The sequence below is a fragment of the Notamacropus eugenii genome, chromosome 4 (assembly GCF_028372415.1).
Source record: "Notamacropus eugenii isolate mMacEug1 chromosome 4, mMacEug1.pri_v2, whole genome shotgun sequence".
Taxonomy (NCBI): domain Eukaryota; kingdom Metazoa; phylum Chordata; class Mammalia; order Diprotodontia; family Macropodidae; genus Notamacropus; species Notamacropus eugenii.
In genome coordinates this window covers 69685662-69702493 of record NC_092875.1, presented here as the reverse complement: position 1 = coordinate 69702493, position 16832 = coordinate 69685662, and the positions used below count along the sequence as shown (strand labels likewise).

General features: G+C 38.1%; 1 protein-coding gene across 4 annotated transcripts in view; it reads right to left on the bottom strand.

The window, feature by feature from the left end:
- Nucleotides 1-2387: 2387 nt before the first annotated feature.
- The window catches only part of PTBP1 (polypyrimidine tract binding protein 1), a 32218-nt gene continuing 17773 nt past the window's right edge, over nt 2388-16832 (bottom strand). For 2 of the 4 annotated variants that reach the window (XM_072601745.1, XM_072601747.1), the window contains 11 exons: nt 15321-15467; nt 13653-13823; nt 12967-13077; nt 12679-12853; nt 11818-11895; nt 10488-10636; nt 8090-8123; nt 7521-7613; nt 6922-7138; nt 5846-5923; nt 2388-5360 (listed from right to left, as the gene is read on the bottom strand). In XM_072601745.1, coding sequence (XP_072457846.1) covers nt 5228-5360; nt 5846-5923; nt 6922-7138; nt 7521-7613; nt 8090-8123; nt 10488-10636; nt 11818-11895; nt 12679-12853; nt 12967-13077; nt 13653-13823; nt 15321-15467 — 1386 coding nt within the window. In that variant the 3' untranslated portion in view covers nt 2388-5227. Of the gene's footprint in view, nt 5361-5845; nt 5924-6921; nt 7139-7520; nt 7614-8089; nt 8124-10483; nt 10637-11817; nt 11896-12678; nt 12854-12966; nt 13078-13652; nt 13824-15320; nt 15468-16832 lie in introns of all 4 variants that reach the window. The other 2 variants (XM_072601748.1, XM_072601746.1) reach the window with 2 other exon arrangements.

The following is a 16832-nucleotide window of genomic DNA, read 5'->3' as shown; positions in this document are numbered from 1 at the left end:
GCCTAGCACATAGTAGGAGCTTGATAAATGCTTGATTTCCTTCCTTATTCTCTAGCAAAGCTGTACGGATAGCTGACACCCCCGTTCAGCAAACACCACCCTTTCCACCTTTGCTCGGAGACCTCTAGATTTAAAGTGTGAAGAGACCTGATTTATTACAATAACCTCTTTGAATTGGTATCCCAGCTTCATCCATCTCAACATCTGCTTAGTGAGTTTCCAGAATCATATAGGACCATTATCACCCCTACTGAAGACTATAAGGGACCCCGTTAATTGATGCTACATACACTACTCCTTGACACTTAAAATTCACAAACTAGTCCCTTTCCCTTTATCCTAGTAGTTATATCACTCCCTTACAGGATCCCCATAATACCAACCTGCTCTCCCTGGTACAGTACCTAGCATACATAATAATTTAATTAATTAAATCAAATGATTTACATAACATTACAAGCAGTTACACAGGTAGTTCTATTACTCAACCTCTGCTGGTAAACTTTGCTGCATATGTGACAGAATCTATTTTGGAAATTCTGATTTATGTGGAATGTGAAATTTGTGCTTCCTCAATGAAGACTATGTCTTTAACATTAGGAGCCAGAATCTAAGGCTGATGGAAAAACCATCACTGAAGTAATGTCTAGAAAGAGATGTTATTCTATAGCTAGAATTCCAGGATCATTCATAAGAAAGAAAACTGGGAAAAGCCTGGGAGAAAAACTACTCTTCCCCTACTAAATTAGTAGCCAACCCTCACTACTCCTACTATCACTTTTTCAGGACAAAATGTTGGTACTACAGACTTCTGTAGAGGCTAGGACAGAGCAATACTAACAGCATTAGAAAAAAAAAGGGCAAGTGCTTAAATCTGGAAAAAATATCCCCTGTAACTATTACTATTGCTTGGTCATCTAGACCATCCCTAAGACTAAAAAGGCACCACACACGTGGTGCATGAAGACTCATTCTGAGCTACAAAGCAAACATGCAACGTTTAATCTCCAATAAAATCTCCCTTCAAAGGAGATAGGCCATCAAAGGACCACTTATCATCTTCCCAGGTTTTAAGATGTAGCTCACCTGTCATAGCCATATCTGCTCACAGGAATTACTGATTCACATCCCTTCTCAGTGGTAAACCATTACTTCTTGTAGAGGAGGTATTCCAACTTCCTCATGACTGAGAGGGACATTAGATGGCCTCAGAATTTTTTTCTGCTAGGATTCTATGCTAGTCCTTAATGGTACATTTCTGGGCTTCATCCTAAAATTCACGCATTTACTTCAAAAAGCACATTTCCTTTAAAATGAATGAAAGCTCTCATTTAGGACCAGATTTAGAGCCAGAAGAGGCCAAAGAAGTCATCTCACTCAACGTTTTCGTTTTACAGACCCTTGAAATACTAAGGTACTTTAATAAGTTCTTATCTGATACTCAAAGTGAAATATCAAGATTTGAGAGAATCAACAACACAGGAAGATCCAAAGTGGAGCTTCACAAAACACTGCTGAATAAATGAATGCAAAACAGTGCCCACACGAAGCATATATGAAATGCACATCAAGATGGTGGAGTTTTAGATGGACTTGCTGAAGGGGCTAGAAAGATAGAGACCAAGAACTAATGTGAAAAGGGTAATATTTCCCCACATACTGCCCTCGAAAATTTCTATCTAAAAATGAAGACTTCCCAGAATTCATTAATCTCTAATATGAATTACCAGGACAAAAAAAAGAAGCAGGAAATACACTCCTTGCTTAGGAAGCTTTATTCCAGACATGGAAGAGGACTCTGAAGACTCACTGAATGTCACTAATAGTGACTAATAGGGAGGACTAGTACCCAAACCAAGCTGGTAATATGGTACCAGACACAGAATCCTTTCTCCTAAATCACACTGCATTGCTAACGTGTTAGTTTATTTTTAAGACATACACATCACGAAGCTAAGAAGTGTTAGATGGACAAGTCAGTTAAAAATCCACTCTAATTACTTCATGACTCTACGTCTGATTTTTGTCACGTGAGAGTAGTGCAATGTTGGTGGCACTCAAGCAGAAACAAACAGTTCAACAGATGCAGAAAACGAGGGAGGCAAAAGTAACAATATGCTCCCCTTGACTGCAAAATTGTACAATGTCAGAAAATAGTTTAAAAATCCACTAAACTAAGTGGGAGGCAGCTGGATTTACATTTAAGAAGAAGAACAGTAGCAAAAAACAAACAAAAAAACAAAAACAAAAACAGGCACAATAAAAAGATAGGAAAATCAGAAGCAAAGAATACAGAAGAAATTTATTGAAGCACAAAGTACAGACTGGCCAATAACTGCTTTCTACAATCCCAACAGTAAATAATAGAGCTACAGGAAGGTACAAAGTTTGTTATAAAATAGTTTTAATTCAATTCTTTTTGCATTACAAACATTCTCGAAACAGGCAATGGAATTTGTTTGTGGTCACCCGCCCCCCACTTTCACAATACTGAACCTGGAATAGCTGTTATCAAAATATACAATACATCTGTTCACCATAAAAAAAAACTGGGTTTTGCTGCCCCCTCATGTCTTACAACAGGTATAAAAAAATTATAAATATGTACACCCTTTGTTACTCACATTCTTTACATGCAAACACAGGGATCCAAAAGACAGACCCGAAGTCGCCTGGGTGCTGGGCTTGCAACAGATTCACTCGGTATCTGGCAAAAAAAAAATACCCCTGGCCAACCTCCTCACTTGCATTCCAACAAATAGCCTATAGTAAAGCCAAAATGAGGTCTGAGATCTTGTCCCAGCTGTGCACATGGGTTCACATAAATGCTTGGGCATGGGTGCGGAGGGTGAGTGAAGAGCAGGCCAACCAAAGTGTTCCCTCCTAGGAAGGCAGGAGACTTCCCAAGTAGAGAGGTATGTGTATATGTGTGTGTATGTGTGTTGGTGATGGGGCAAGCAACAACAAAAAACACACAAAACTAATGCAGATTCTTGCAAACATCAGTTCCCAAAGATGACCTGATTGCTCCTGGGAGTCTTTCAGCTAAACCAGAACAGGGGATTAAAGAACAATTTTTTTCAAGACTGTCACAATAAAACATCACTGCTCTTATGGCATATTTAATATCCCACTACTTCCTTCCAGCAAGATAGATGGAGAGACAACTACTACCCACATTTATGCCAGCAACCCAAGACAAATTCACTCAGCTATCATATCCTTCCTTCCAGCACAGTTCACACCCACAGGAGTTTCAAGGGAGGAACTAAAAAAGGTTAAGACTTCAAACCTTCAGTACTGGGCCAGCCAAGAGTTTTGGGATATCATGACTACCAGCACTAAAAGGCAATTTAAAAAGAAAAGAAAAAAAAGAAAAAAAAAAACTTTGGTCCACAATTTGCAGAAAAAACCCTGAAAAATGTATTAAGAGATCTGTTTTGCAGATAAACAGGTTAAAGGTTAAACGAAGATGTAAGGCAACATTGGATTCTGTGAAAATAGAAGGCAGAATGGTGTGGGGAGAAGCAAGGACCATGCAGTGAGGCCACCTGAACACAGTACAAGTTGGCTCAGCCCACTAGATGTACTCATCTGCTGCAGATGTTTCTTCCCTAAGTTCTGAATCTGAGGGGGTGGGTTAAAAAGAGAGATAGATAACTTTAGCCTGGGTCCATTCACTCAATCCACCTCTTCAGTAGCCATTGTAGTTTGCTGCTTTGAACATTTACATCTCCTTAGCCCAATCTATCTTCCAATCCAATTAGTTTCCCTTTACTGATCAACCTCACAGCCATGACCGCAGCTTGATAAATCAAAACTAAATTCCTGCCCTACAATTTCACTTAATTACCAAAGAATAAAATAAAAGCACAGTATACAAGGGTAATACCACAAGAGTAAATTTAGATTACACTTATACCATTTTTAATCCTCTTTCTATAAAAGTTACTTAAACTATCTTTTGCATATAAATGAAAAAAAAGATTAGAATATTTGGTCAACTGGAATATTGCTAGGCACAGATGACAGCAACTGCATCAAAAGTATAATACAAGAATTCAAACAAATGCTGAAGACAAGCAACAGGGACGATGGTAGGAACTACTTGGTCTTAATAAAGGTCAAACTGGGGTCATAAATATGCCTCAGCTTAACATATCACTAACTTAGGGACTTTACCCCTACAAAAGAAAACCAAAAAAAAATCACTAAATTCACCTACAAATTTGGAAAAATTCATGCTGATTCATCTCGAAAAGGGTTCAATCAATGATGAAGAAAGTATAAGCTTGATCAAGTCATAAAAGGCAGGGGGGCTCAACTGCTGTCAACACTGGAATAAAAATGTATGACAAGGGAAATTGACTTGCTCAGACCTATTTGCTTGGTCAGTTGAATGTTTCTAACCAACCCCACTTACTTCTGCTGGAAACAGAATACCGATGGAGACACATTGGAAAGATACATGATACTATTGCAGATTATGAGACAATTCTCGGACAGTAGAGACAATGCCCAATATTTTCTTTATCCACTTGGCCAACTTCTCATCTGCTCTGAGCAGAATGAGCTTCTAATCCCCTTAGATGCTCCAAGCTCAACAACTATCTGCTGATATACCACACAGTAGTTCCCTGCTTCCCCACTCAACCAAAAGAAAAAAAAGTTTAAGGCACAGGATAGCAGAATCTAGGATTAGGAGCATTATCCTAAAATCCAGGACAGGATGGGCTATAGGGGACCCATCAGATACTTTGAAAAATCCTGACTCTCAGGCGACAGAGTGATCACACAGTGGTTTGGGGTCTTTAAAGGCTTGACTGGGTAAAGAAAATTAAAAGGCATCAATGTGAAACCTGATAAACTTGTTAGGATTCTTTTTTAAGGGGATGGGGAGAAAATTCCCAGAGCAGTTTCCAAAAAAGCGTAAACTTAACTTGTGATTTTTTCATCATGTAGCTTTTGTACAGTCACCAAGATTGTTATCCCACCACCGCAAGGTTAACAATGTGAATTAGATTTAATTTTTTTAAAAACAGGTAAACTGATTCACTTAAAAAAATAAAATCTCTGGTCTTTTAAGGTCACTTCAGCTGCTTTTAAAGTGGCTTTTTTTAAATCTGGAATGATGGAAGTGATTCCAGGTGCTCAGCCTTTACAGACCAGGCTGAAACCCTGGGGTTCTTGTCAGTCAGGTTCATTCTGTCTTGTGCCTTCCCAAATTTTAAATGGTAGACTTTGAGAAGGACACACGAAGATGGTGGTTTTCTCCAAGATCATGGTTATGAAGGTCAATAAGGGACTGAATGGCCTCTTCCACTGAGCCCATCTGGATCAGAGCCATCTTCCGGTCCTTTCTGCCAAGAGAAAAAAAAAAACCAATTTGCTTCATTGCATTTTAAAATGTTGGGAAGGTAATCTCAGAAACCTGTTTCCTCCTGCACCTAAGCAGTGCCTAGGACAGGTAAGCACTTACGAGCTTTGATTCCAATTATTAGAGAGCTCAGAAATTATTATTTAGTGGTTTTCATGACCCCATTTGGAGTTTGCTTGGCAAAAACACTGGCATGGACTGTCATTTCCTTCTCCAGCTCATTTTACAGATGAGGAAACTGAGACAAGAAGAAATTAAGTAACTTGCCCATCAACACACAGCTACTAAGTATCTGAGGTTGTATTTGAACTCAGGTCTTCCTGACTCCAGGGGTCCAGCACTCCTCCACTATACCTTCTTTGGAAAGCTATTTTAGGAATTGAAATGATTATAACGCATTTCCCTACTGTGTTTTCCTCCCAATATACTAATATCTAATTTGAAGGAGTAATTTTAATATTTACTTACTGGAAGAACTTGAATCCTTTGACCATTCCCCCATTACTTGAGAACAACATCTTAAGATCTTCTTCAGATATAGAAGGCCTGAAAGTGGGGGGGAAAAAAAGGATACTTTACCATATGTCACCTTTACTTCATTCCCATTCTCTATCTTGGGAGGAAAATGACAAATACCTAAGAGAGAACAAGAGATTATCTCCCATCCCTGACAAGATGGCCAGGACCTGGGATTACGTTGGTACAAAAAGTCCAAGTCCTCCAATGAGCCCAAACATAACCTTGAAGAATTGACTCCACTACTGAAAGATTAACTGACTTATTCAAGGTTAAAGAACCAGATAGCAGGAGACTGGAACTGGTCTCTTGGCTGCTTACTACACACTGAATCATGCTGCTTTCTTTGGCTCTACTGGGGGAAATGGAGGACCAAAGAAGGAACCCTTTGCTTGGGGTGGCTGGGACAGTGGTTAATGTGAGAATTTCATGATTTTTTTTTTTTATTCACCTGGTCAGACACAAAGCCTTCATTCTATTCAAAACTCAAAGCCCTTTCCCAGCTGCAAGGTGAAAACAGCCCTCACAAAATCAAACATCAGCAGAAGACCATTAATAAGAAACATGCTTCCTTCAAAACTACTTTGACACCAAATTCTGAAAAAGACATTTCCTAATTTCTACTAAGATAAAACAGAACGTCAATTACATCATACATAAAATCAAGTATCGTACCATGCTGCTTTTCAGTCTGGTTTTCCCCAAAAAAACAGTTTGGACTATTGATGGGCAAATTAAATTTCTGGTGTTTCTAAATCTTCACAATAATGATGCTCTCAATCTCATAGTTTCCCAGACTGCCCTCTCCTAATCTTGTACTACAAATCCTTTCCTCAAAGAAAAGCTATTCCTAAATAGATGAACTATAGCATAGTCATCTTTTTATATCCCAGAATTTTAACACTCCATTGCATATAAATGATGTTTTGTGAACTATGGTCTGTAATTCAATTCTATAACCACCTTCCCAACAAAAGGCACTGAAACAGATACTCAAGACATTCCACCAAATGTTGCTGTATACTTACGGTATATTAGAAAGGTGCAAGGTAGCAGATGGAGGAAAGATATTTTGAAAGTTTTTGGAGCCTGGTTTCTTGAAACGGTGGAGAGGTGAGTTTCCATAGTCTTTAGTCAAACCTTGGTCTTCTTGTCCTTCACGGGGAAGTTGAACTGTCTGGTGCTTGGAAAGAGTGATTCTGATAGGTTTCCCATGAAGTTTCTGTCCATTTAGATGACTCATAGCTGAAAAAGGTGAGATGAGAGGTTATTTTATCACCTCCCTTTATTTCCAATATGGAAATGCTATTCAGTACCTTTTAAACATTAGACTCCTGGTTCTAACTTTAAAGTACCGATTGATCATTGTCCAATAAGAAGGTTATTTCAAAATATTTTATTACCAATAACATTACCAATCCTACTTTATTATCAATTCAGAAATTCAAAGAATAAGTCATTACAATAACTAATGCCCTAAATTTATGAAGTCATGATTTAAATTTTCAAAAAGCCCTTCATATAAAATAGAAGACCTTGGCTCAAAGCAACCCTCCCCTCCTACCCTATTATGGTTCATTTCTTAGGCTTTTCCAGATTATGAGGACAATGAATGAAGCAACCTTACCAAGCTGGGCTTGGTTTCCATCTGCCATCTGAACCAAGGCATTCTCTTTCTTATTGAATAAGATCTTCACTCGCTGGACATCACCATAAACGCCTTCAAAAATTCAGGAAAAAAAAAAACAATCCTTAGGTAATTAGCAGGTTAGGAAAAACTAATTATAACATCTATGAATTAGCCCAAAAAGGAAAATAAAAACCCCAAAAGAAAATCCCACTCACAATGATGAGTCTCTTTTCAATGAACTTTACTATTTATTCTGCTAGTTGTAGAAACCTTTATGTAGCAGAACTGTGCAATACTGGATTTTAGTAAATTAAAATGTAAGCCTAACTACAAGAGGACTGTCAATCTAACATGCTACCAATATATTCCTCTTAAAGACATGCAAAGCAGTAAACCATGCACATCTAAAGGATCAAAGTAAAATAAATATAAAAGGCAAACTATGATAATACAAATGAAATTATGCATTCAAAATGGCAAACTGCAAACAACTGGACATTTGAGGCATCAAAAGTAATCTCAAATTAATGAAAACAAAGTAATAAAAAGTGTGAATAATAACATACCGAAAAGAATAAAGAGGCATTGGGGTGTAACTCTCTTTAGAGAACAGCAGAGCAAGGCAGCGGAGGGACAGGGGAGAAGGTAAGGAATCGAAGGGGAGAGCGGAGGTTGCACAAATCGTCCACCACGAGGAAGGGCAGTCCCCGCAGGAAATGGCGAAATTGGTTGATGGATGATGAAGTTTTCAAGATGGTTAATATTGAAGGGCAGGTTGGTTTCCGAAGAGCAGGGTTTTTTGGAAGGGGAATTTTTATTGTGTGTTTTGTTTTGTTTTGTTTTGTTTGTTTCAAGCAACAACAGGAAGCAGAAGTACCGTGCAGTCAGTTGGCAAAGAAATTCCGGATCAAGGGTAGGAAAAAAAATTGGGAAAGGGGAAGGGGAGAAAAGAAAAAAGTAGCAAAAAACACAGGTCAGTAAATACATAAGGAAATATGTAGTGTTCCATCAGTAAGATAAAGAATACTCTATACAATACTTGTTTACAGGAAGTTATTAGGTTTTTCCTAGTGGAACACAATGATAAAGAAAAGTATCTTTACTTGATATACACAGAGGACAAGAAACAATATTGGTGCAGAGTGACTTCTAAAATGTCAAATTGCTTTTCATAAAAGTGGCCCAAAGCACAATTTCTGCTATAAATCTGGCTTCTTGGGGTTTTTGATTCTGAAAGAATACAGTTTTAAAACAGCAGTGCTCTTAAGATTTTGCATGCAGCAACTGCACAATGCAAGCTGAGAAAAACTGGAGTCAATTAATAAGGAAGCACTAGCTTGCTCCTCCTTTAGCTCCCCCAAAGTACAATGTTTTAAACAGGTCACTACATAAGCAAACTCAGTTCCAAGATGATCCCACTAATAGGTCAAGTTTGAGTTACAGGGAAAAGAGGGATGAGAAAGGGATAACCAGACCCCTTTCTGATACTTCATTATAACTTAATTTTTCCAGTTTGGGTTCCCATAAATTCCACCTACATCATTAAACTCACTCCACAAAAACATTGTCTCTTACTAACTGGTTACAAAGATAAGCTTCTAAAAACACTGATTACACAAGCAATGAATGACAAGGTTCAGTCTGTTAGTTTATAGCTTCACTACAAGTATCAGACTTTCTAGCTCCAAGATAAGCTGGATGGGTAGTAAAGAACTCAATCAAAAATGTAAAAAGGCATGACATAGTCAATGGTTCCTTTCACCAAAAAGTAGCTGCTTGAAATCTATTAACAGATTGGACTCAAGATATTTAACCCAATCTAGCACTGAACCAAATAAATGACTAGGAACAATGAATTTCAATCACTTATCACTAAGGAATCCTGGCACTCCTAATTATTCTAAAATTGTTTCTACTCCATACCTACAGTGTGCATAAAGTCATGATCTCAAATGGAAAGAGATCAATTGGGAGAGGGGGAAAGGTAAAGTCAAAAGAAAGGTGTGTCCTTCAGAGAGAGCAACTGCCCTATCTCATGCCTTATGGGAAACAGTGTAAGCGTGTCAGACAGATGAAAAAGAATGGTCTGAAATAATGATTAAATGTTAATTCCATCAAGAGTTAAATATTTTGAGCATTACTCTCATCCAAGCTCTTTGAGGCAATATATTAATCTGACATAAAATTAAAACATTTGCTTTCATATGCAGTCTATATACTTTCAAATATCACCATTTCTCGGTCTCTTCCCCTAGTGCTAATGGAAATCTAAGACTTCCAATCCAAAGTTTTATTTGGACAGAAAGCCACCAAGTAAAATAACATAGTTTGGTTAGACTGCATCTTTTGATTTTAATCTCAATTTTGTTTTTAAAGATTGCCTTCATTGAAAAACAAAAAATATTTCAACTCTGAATAAAATTATAGAATTGAAAATGTAAATTTCAAAGTGTTAGGGGGAGAATAAGAAAACTTCAAGCAATCTTCGGAAAGGAAAATAAATGTGAGCAAATGACCAGAGGGGGAAAAACATGGTAGGAGTACACAAAAGCCAAGCTGTCAAGGTTTAAAGACATTTACAGAGAGTAGAGGGCAGAACAGACTCTCTTCATACTTAATTTAATGTTACTTTTTTAAAAAAGTCTTGTAATGAAAAAGAAGTTTGTTTAACTGAGAGGTCCCAACCATCACCAGTTGGAAAATTAAAGAGAATAAAATTAAGGGTCAGGGCTCCCCTTCCTTGGAATCATGAAAATCAATGATCCAGGATTTTGTGATATTGCCCCATTTCTAAGGAAATTACTGCTCACAGATGAGCAGGACCAACCCTACTGGCTTTTCTAGTTTGGCTTTTTCCTTAAAGGCAATGAGATTTAAGATAAGGTGAAACATTCTCTGAAAGTTTCCAGAAAGTGAAAGTTAAAAGTTCACTGGAATAAAAAGGGATAACAAAACTTCACTAACCTCTGGGTTCAAGTTGCTAACCAGCAAGACAGAATTCCCTGCCCCTGTGAGGCCAGGAATGGCAATTCGCCCGGCTGCAGCAGCAGCAGCAGCTGCTGATGGAATCGCCAGTGGAGCAAGAGCTCCATGAACATTTGGAACGGAGAGTCCTGGAAATTAAAAAGAAGAAACCAATATAAAACCAGTACATAGTCTACTGTTCCCTGGCTGCAGCTGAGGGAAGTAATTTAAGTCTTCCTAGTGCCATGCAAACAATAATGGTTAAAAGCCCGGTTTCCTATAAAAAACGCTAATACTAAGGTTGTTAAGTAATTTCCATTACTTTAAAACTCTTTTAATGATGCTTACTGTTTAATTTTAGACACAACCTTACTAGCTTCAGAATTCTTAATTTCTACATGCGATCAAACAGCACAAAGCTTTGGGTCCATGAGTGCAAAAACAGAAGAAAAATAAAAGAATTACAAGCAGCGTGTCTGTAAACCATACTGACCAACTGCATGCTGAGTACGCCATTCTTCCATGCATATAATCAAATACATTAACACAGATATATTATGCAACTGGCTCTCTGGAGGCCAAATGAGTCAATTAGTCTTGGTCCACTGTCATGTAAGTAAAACAATCTTCAACTTTTATGGGCAACAGCATGGATAAACCACCCAAAGGGCACCAGAATGATTTCCAAAGACAAATGGGAGAAAGCGTAAGGAATTGCCACACGGAAAACAAACTACTTGAATGAAAATGTCTTTAGATGTGCCCATTGTCATCATGCTTCTTAATCTCATGTATGCTGTTTGCTTACCAGGCCATTTATTCAATTTACTATGAATAAACTTCAACCATTCAGTTCAGGCCATCTCCCCTGGAAGCTTGAAAGGGAACCAGAACCACAGAAACTATCAAGTTAACTGGCGTGAGCGAGGAAGCTCTCGCCAACATGAGACTACAAGCAGTATCATCTTCAAGGCTCTCTCCTATTCACTTACTGTCATCACTAAAAAGATAAAAGTTAACCTCCTCCATAATATTTTCCTACCATTTCAATGATTACCCTGGTGCTAAGCAAGGCCTCCCAGGTAGCTGGCTTTCCCTCAGTTACCTGTGCACTCAGGACTGTTTAATTAGGAATAGTTCTAAATTGGCTTTTTTAAACTGTCATGGACATGGTTTTGATGGGGTTTTTTTAGTGTGGTGGTGGTGGTGTTTGTATGTGTATATGTATATTGGGGGGAGGGGGTTTCTTTTGTGTTTTTTATTTTGCTTTTACAGTGAAATGGGCATGCATAATCAAACTACGGGTGAGGATCACAAAATTCATGAATACCTGCAGCTTGAGGAATTGCAAAGGTGGGAGGGAAACCAGCTCCTGCGTATGGAGAGGCAGAGATTATACCAGGTGCACCTAGAAATAAACGAAATACTAATCATCGCACCCACAAACCTCCAGGAGAAAATGTCAGAATGAATCCCAAACAACAAGAGATTGTATTGAATATACACCATGCTTTGCTTTAAAGGGAGAGGCTCAAAATTTTAAAGCACCTTTTTTATGTTCTCCATACGCTTTCCCCCCAGTGTATTATTTTTAAATAACCAATGAGTCAAAATAAAACTTCTCTAGGATCCTTAATGGTACTAGAGCGCACTAGACACAGCTAATTAGAAGGGGGCTATTATTGTATCCTCAAATGAGAGAAGGCATTTAAAATCACTAGTCATGTATAGGATATAAAGACATCTATCCAGGCCCTTGTTTATTTCTTTGCTTTGTGTAAAAAAATTAAACATTCTTTCCCCCGTTAATTCCTAGGTAAATGTCAAAAAAGTCAGTATGTCATAAAGTACAAAAGTTGTCCTTGCCTAGGCTCAAGGGTTCTTTAGGTGTTCATCTTCCGAAAAACCCTAATTTTTGTGCCCAAACTGAAATGTGACAGTGGAAGCGTGGCGGGGTTTTGTTGTTGTTGTTGTTTTTTTTTTGCTTTAAGTGCTTCACAGGGCTTATTCTTGTATATATTAAACATTCCTTTCAGCTGTGCAGCAGGGAACTTTTTAGCCAGTGACAGATATCAGCAAGTTGTTTCTTACTAATACTTAGCACATAAAAACAATTATCAGCAGGTTTCAGTCCAGAATGTGTGCCACCAGGCTAGATTAAGAAGCTGCTAAGATGGGGAAGAATCCTTACCAAAGGCTGCTGCCATAGTCTGGTCAAGAGAAGGCTGGCTGTCACCAGAGGGCAGATCTGGGCGGGTATAGTCTCTGCTTTTATCATTGTTGTATTTCACATTGAGGCTGGTGAGTTTAGAGAAATCAATGCGCAGTGTACAACAAGCATTGTAGATATTCTGCCCATCAAGAGACTAGAGAAAGAAGTCACAGAGAAAGAGCAATAAGCAGACCAAGTCCTATCATAAGGTCAAACCATTTCAAAGGAAGAGGGAAGAAGGCACTACTAAACAATGGATACACTCACCAACTTAGCATGCTGGGCACTCACAGGGTCAGAATATTGTAACAGAGCCTGGAACTGGTTGTTCTTGGTGAAGGTTATTATTTTCAGTACTGTGCCAAACTTGGAGAAAATCTGTAAAGAAAGTTATCCCAACAGCTCAAATGCTACATCTGCTATAGAATATCTAGATATGACCAATTATGACTTGCATTCAAACTTGAAAACCCTAACCTAATCTTAAATTCTTTAAAGAAAGCAAGTTGGTTTAAAATAGCAGAAGAAATGTTCCGAAATATCAATAAAAGCCCTGTGCAAAAATCTGCAAACTTTCACTACACTACACAGTTTCTTTAAATAATCATCTCTAGTGGTTCTTAATTGAGGTGAGAATTTTTTTAAATGTTTGCTAACTATATTTCCTTCATAATCACATAATATTTCAGTCATTTATGAATATTCTTAGAAGGGCTCCATAAGCTGTAGCATACTGCCAAATATGTCAATGATGCCCCTCCCCCGCAAAAACTTCACTTTATGAAGGATTATGAAGCCAGGATCAGCACCAGTCTTTATTCTAGGAGCATTAAACAGGTAAAACATACCTGAAGCAGTGCCCCAAGGGCAACCCTGGAATTCTAAGTAGAACACAAACAAAACCTATGGTAGTCTTTATCTCCAATATACTATTACCCATAGTTCAATCTCACCTGGTGAAGCACATCTAAAGTGACTGGGTAGAAGAGATTTTCTACGATGATCCTCAAAACTGGACTCTGGCCAGCCACTGCCATTCCTGCATCGGCTGCTGCAGCAGAGGCAGAGAGGGCCAAATTTCCTGACTGAACAGAGTTTACAGCTTGAAGTGCTGCCTGGGCACGCTGTGGAAGACATTCCCATCTGGTTAGTACTTTCCTTGTACTATGTCCAAAACCTACAGGGTATTCATACTATTTCATCATGTGTAGCCAATTCTTCATTTGCATACTGCTACTACAACCACTACCAAGCTGAACAACACAGCTCCTGCTTCTTATTTGACAGGCAGTCCTCAGGGACAGACAGCAACACTTTCTAATGCTGTAATTTCAAGGCTATACCGGCAAAGTTATTTTAAAGGTCAATATGCCAAACGTAAGATAGATAATACACCAAAAACTTTTCCATAATCACTTTTCATTTTCAGTGTTTTCCTTGGGTTCATCCAAGGCTATAAGTATAAGAGAGCTTTAGCAAGGTAGACCCACAGGACAGTCATTGTTATCATACAGAGGCTCCACACTGTCTCTTCATTGTTCCTGTCAAAGGCACAGGGAGATACAAGGAGAAAACTGCAGAATTTCCATTACAATTTTATTCACTAGCATGAAGTCTAACAGACAGATAAATGTAAATTCAAAGCAAAAATTAAGTATCTGATAGTCAAACATTACATGATATAATTGTGGTGGGAAGACTAAATCAAATATAGCATTTCCCCGATCTTTCAGAAAAGTATTTCTAATAAAATATCTTTCCTTCCCCAATCAATACCAATCTTGGAATTTTAAGCAGCAAGCCAGAGAATGTATTGGAACCTGAAAGAAACAAGCATCCACCCTCCTCTTTGCTCAATTTATATTGCTCATTGAAATAATTTCAGACCTTTTGTTGCCTCCAAATCTTATTGCAAACTATTCCTTAATAGTTTGGGTAACACTCAAACACTCCAAACTCAACAAGACCAAAATCTTCCTTATTCCCAAACTATCTAGATTTGCTCCTTCCCCTGCTATCTCACCACCACTTACCTATATCAAGGCCTCAGGATAATCTCCCAGTCCTCTCTATTATTCTACAATCCAAAGTACTTCCAACAGAAATTTCCAAAAGGAAATCCCCCAACTACATAATTTCTCTAAACTCTTCTGTATGGTTTTCAAGGTCTTCCATAATCTGATCCTATCCAACCTATTCAACCCTCCTTGCTAAGTGCAAAGATCTCTTTCTCAGAGTTTAAGTCTTCTTCCTATCTCTTTTTTTTTTATTGCCCTGCTCCTGGTTTTTGAGTTCATGAGATTACCTTTGATCACTCACTCATACTTGCTTTCACCATCTGAATGCTACCTACCCTATCCTTCCAAGGTACAACTCAAATCCACTTTAAGAAGCTAGAGCTCAAAAGCTCTCTCAGAAACCTTACACTGGTAAAACTTTCATCAACTGCCTTGATTTGCTTTGTGTCTATTCATTTGTGTTTTGGGGAGGGAAAGAACACTGATCCTTCTCTTTGTGTGTGGAACACATATTCCCACGAATACCTAGTAAGAGACCTAGACATGTGAATGGGGTGGGAGAGAAATGATCGAGACTCAACAGTAATGAGAATTAATACTCACTGCTTGGTTTGGAGAGTTGTCTGTTTTCAGCTCCTTGTGGTTTGAGAACTGAATGTAGATAGGCTGGCTTCGGAGGACAGGAGTCACTGTGGTATAGTAACTTACCATAGTGTTTGATGCCTCTTCTGTGTTCATTTCAAGGAAAGCCTAAAAGTTAAGGATCCTTCAGTGAGTTGGTAATGCTCAAGGCTGTATTAGGGAATTATTCTTGAAGAGTCAGGGTTATATATCATAAACTAATCAATCAAGTGCACTGGGAAAAGGAGGGAGGAGGAAATGTTTTCTTGAGATGGCCTTATCAACTCCTGGGGCCCAGAAGTGATCAGATTTGCTCAAGGTGATAAAGTGTTTTAATAGCAGGACTATGAGTAAGAACTCAATTCTCAGATCTCAAAGCCAAGAGAATAAGATTATTTAACACTGGAAAAAAACAAAATCATAAAAATTCTTAACATCTATGACATTTATTTTTACTGACTACTAAGTAAATCTTCACAAAACTCATGGACACTCATTTTACTAATGGATTCATGACCCCACCACGTAGGTAACCTGGTGGTCCCAAATAAGAAAAAAGTCAGAAGGGCCTAGACTGAAAAAGCCTATACTAGTCTAGAGAGGGTCACAAGTGGTTTATCTTCCTTAGTATAGCCAAGATTACTTCCACACCAGGATAGAACATGGTGGCAGGACTTAAGAAAACTTTCCCACTTGCTAAACTTTAAAGAAAATAGAATGGAAGTGCAAAAAAAAAAAAAAAAAAATTTAAAAAACTGAGTGGCCCACAGTTCGAAATGCTACCTGGTAGAGGATAAAATAGTAATCTAAGGTTCACTATCAAAATCTACTCAGTAAAACTGGTATTGTTCATGTCCCTTCAAATCAAGGCTGGAAAGTAGTAATTTTCCTGGGATTATATCTATTTCCCATATTTGAGATGACTATCTCAACTCCACAATTACTACCACCAAGCAGAGCTGCACACTTAGAAAGAAAAACATGTGCTATCTGAACATCAAAAGTAGGGAAGATTTAAGCTAGAATACTGAATTTGGAGCCAAGAGGACTTAAGTTAGAACCTACTACTTACTAACTGACCCTGGTTTTTTTTGGTATACTTTTTTATCTAGTTCCGTTTCTTCATCCATTGGGGGAGGAGGGGACGACAGGAGAAGGTTTAACAGTTATTGAGATTCCATGCCTTTCTCAACAATGAAAGACACATAAAAGGTCAAAAATGGAAGAGAAAAGTAGTTTAATAGTATGCATCAGTTGTTAAAAGTGATATTTTCACCATGTTCACATTATCTCATTTGATTTTAACTTTAAATGTTACAGGTACCATATTTAAGATAAACCTGAAGCCCAGAAAAATTTACATGAGGATATACATTTGAAAGTCAGGAGCAGAGCCAAGAACAGAAGAGCTATGCTCTAAGAAGTTTCTCCCCAGGACTAAAGAAAAATTGAAAAGGCTTGTTTGAGGAAAAGAATTATCATCTGCCCTCACAC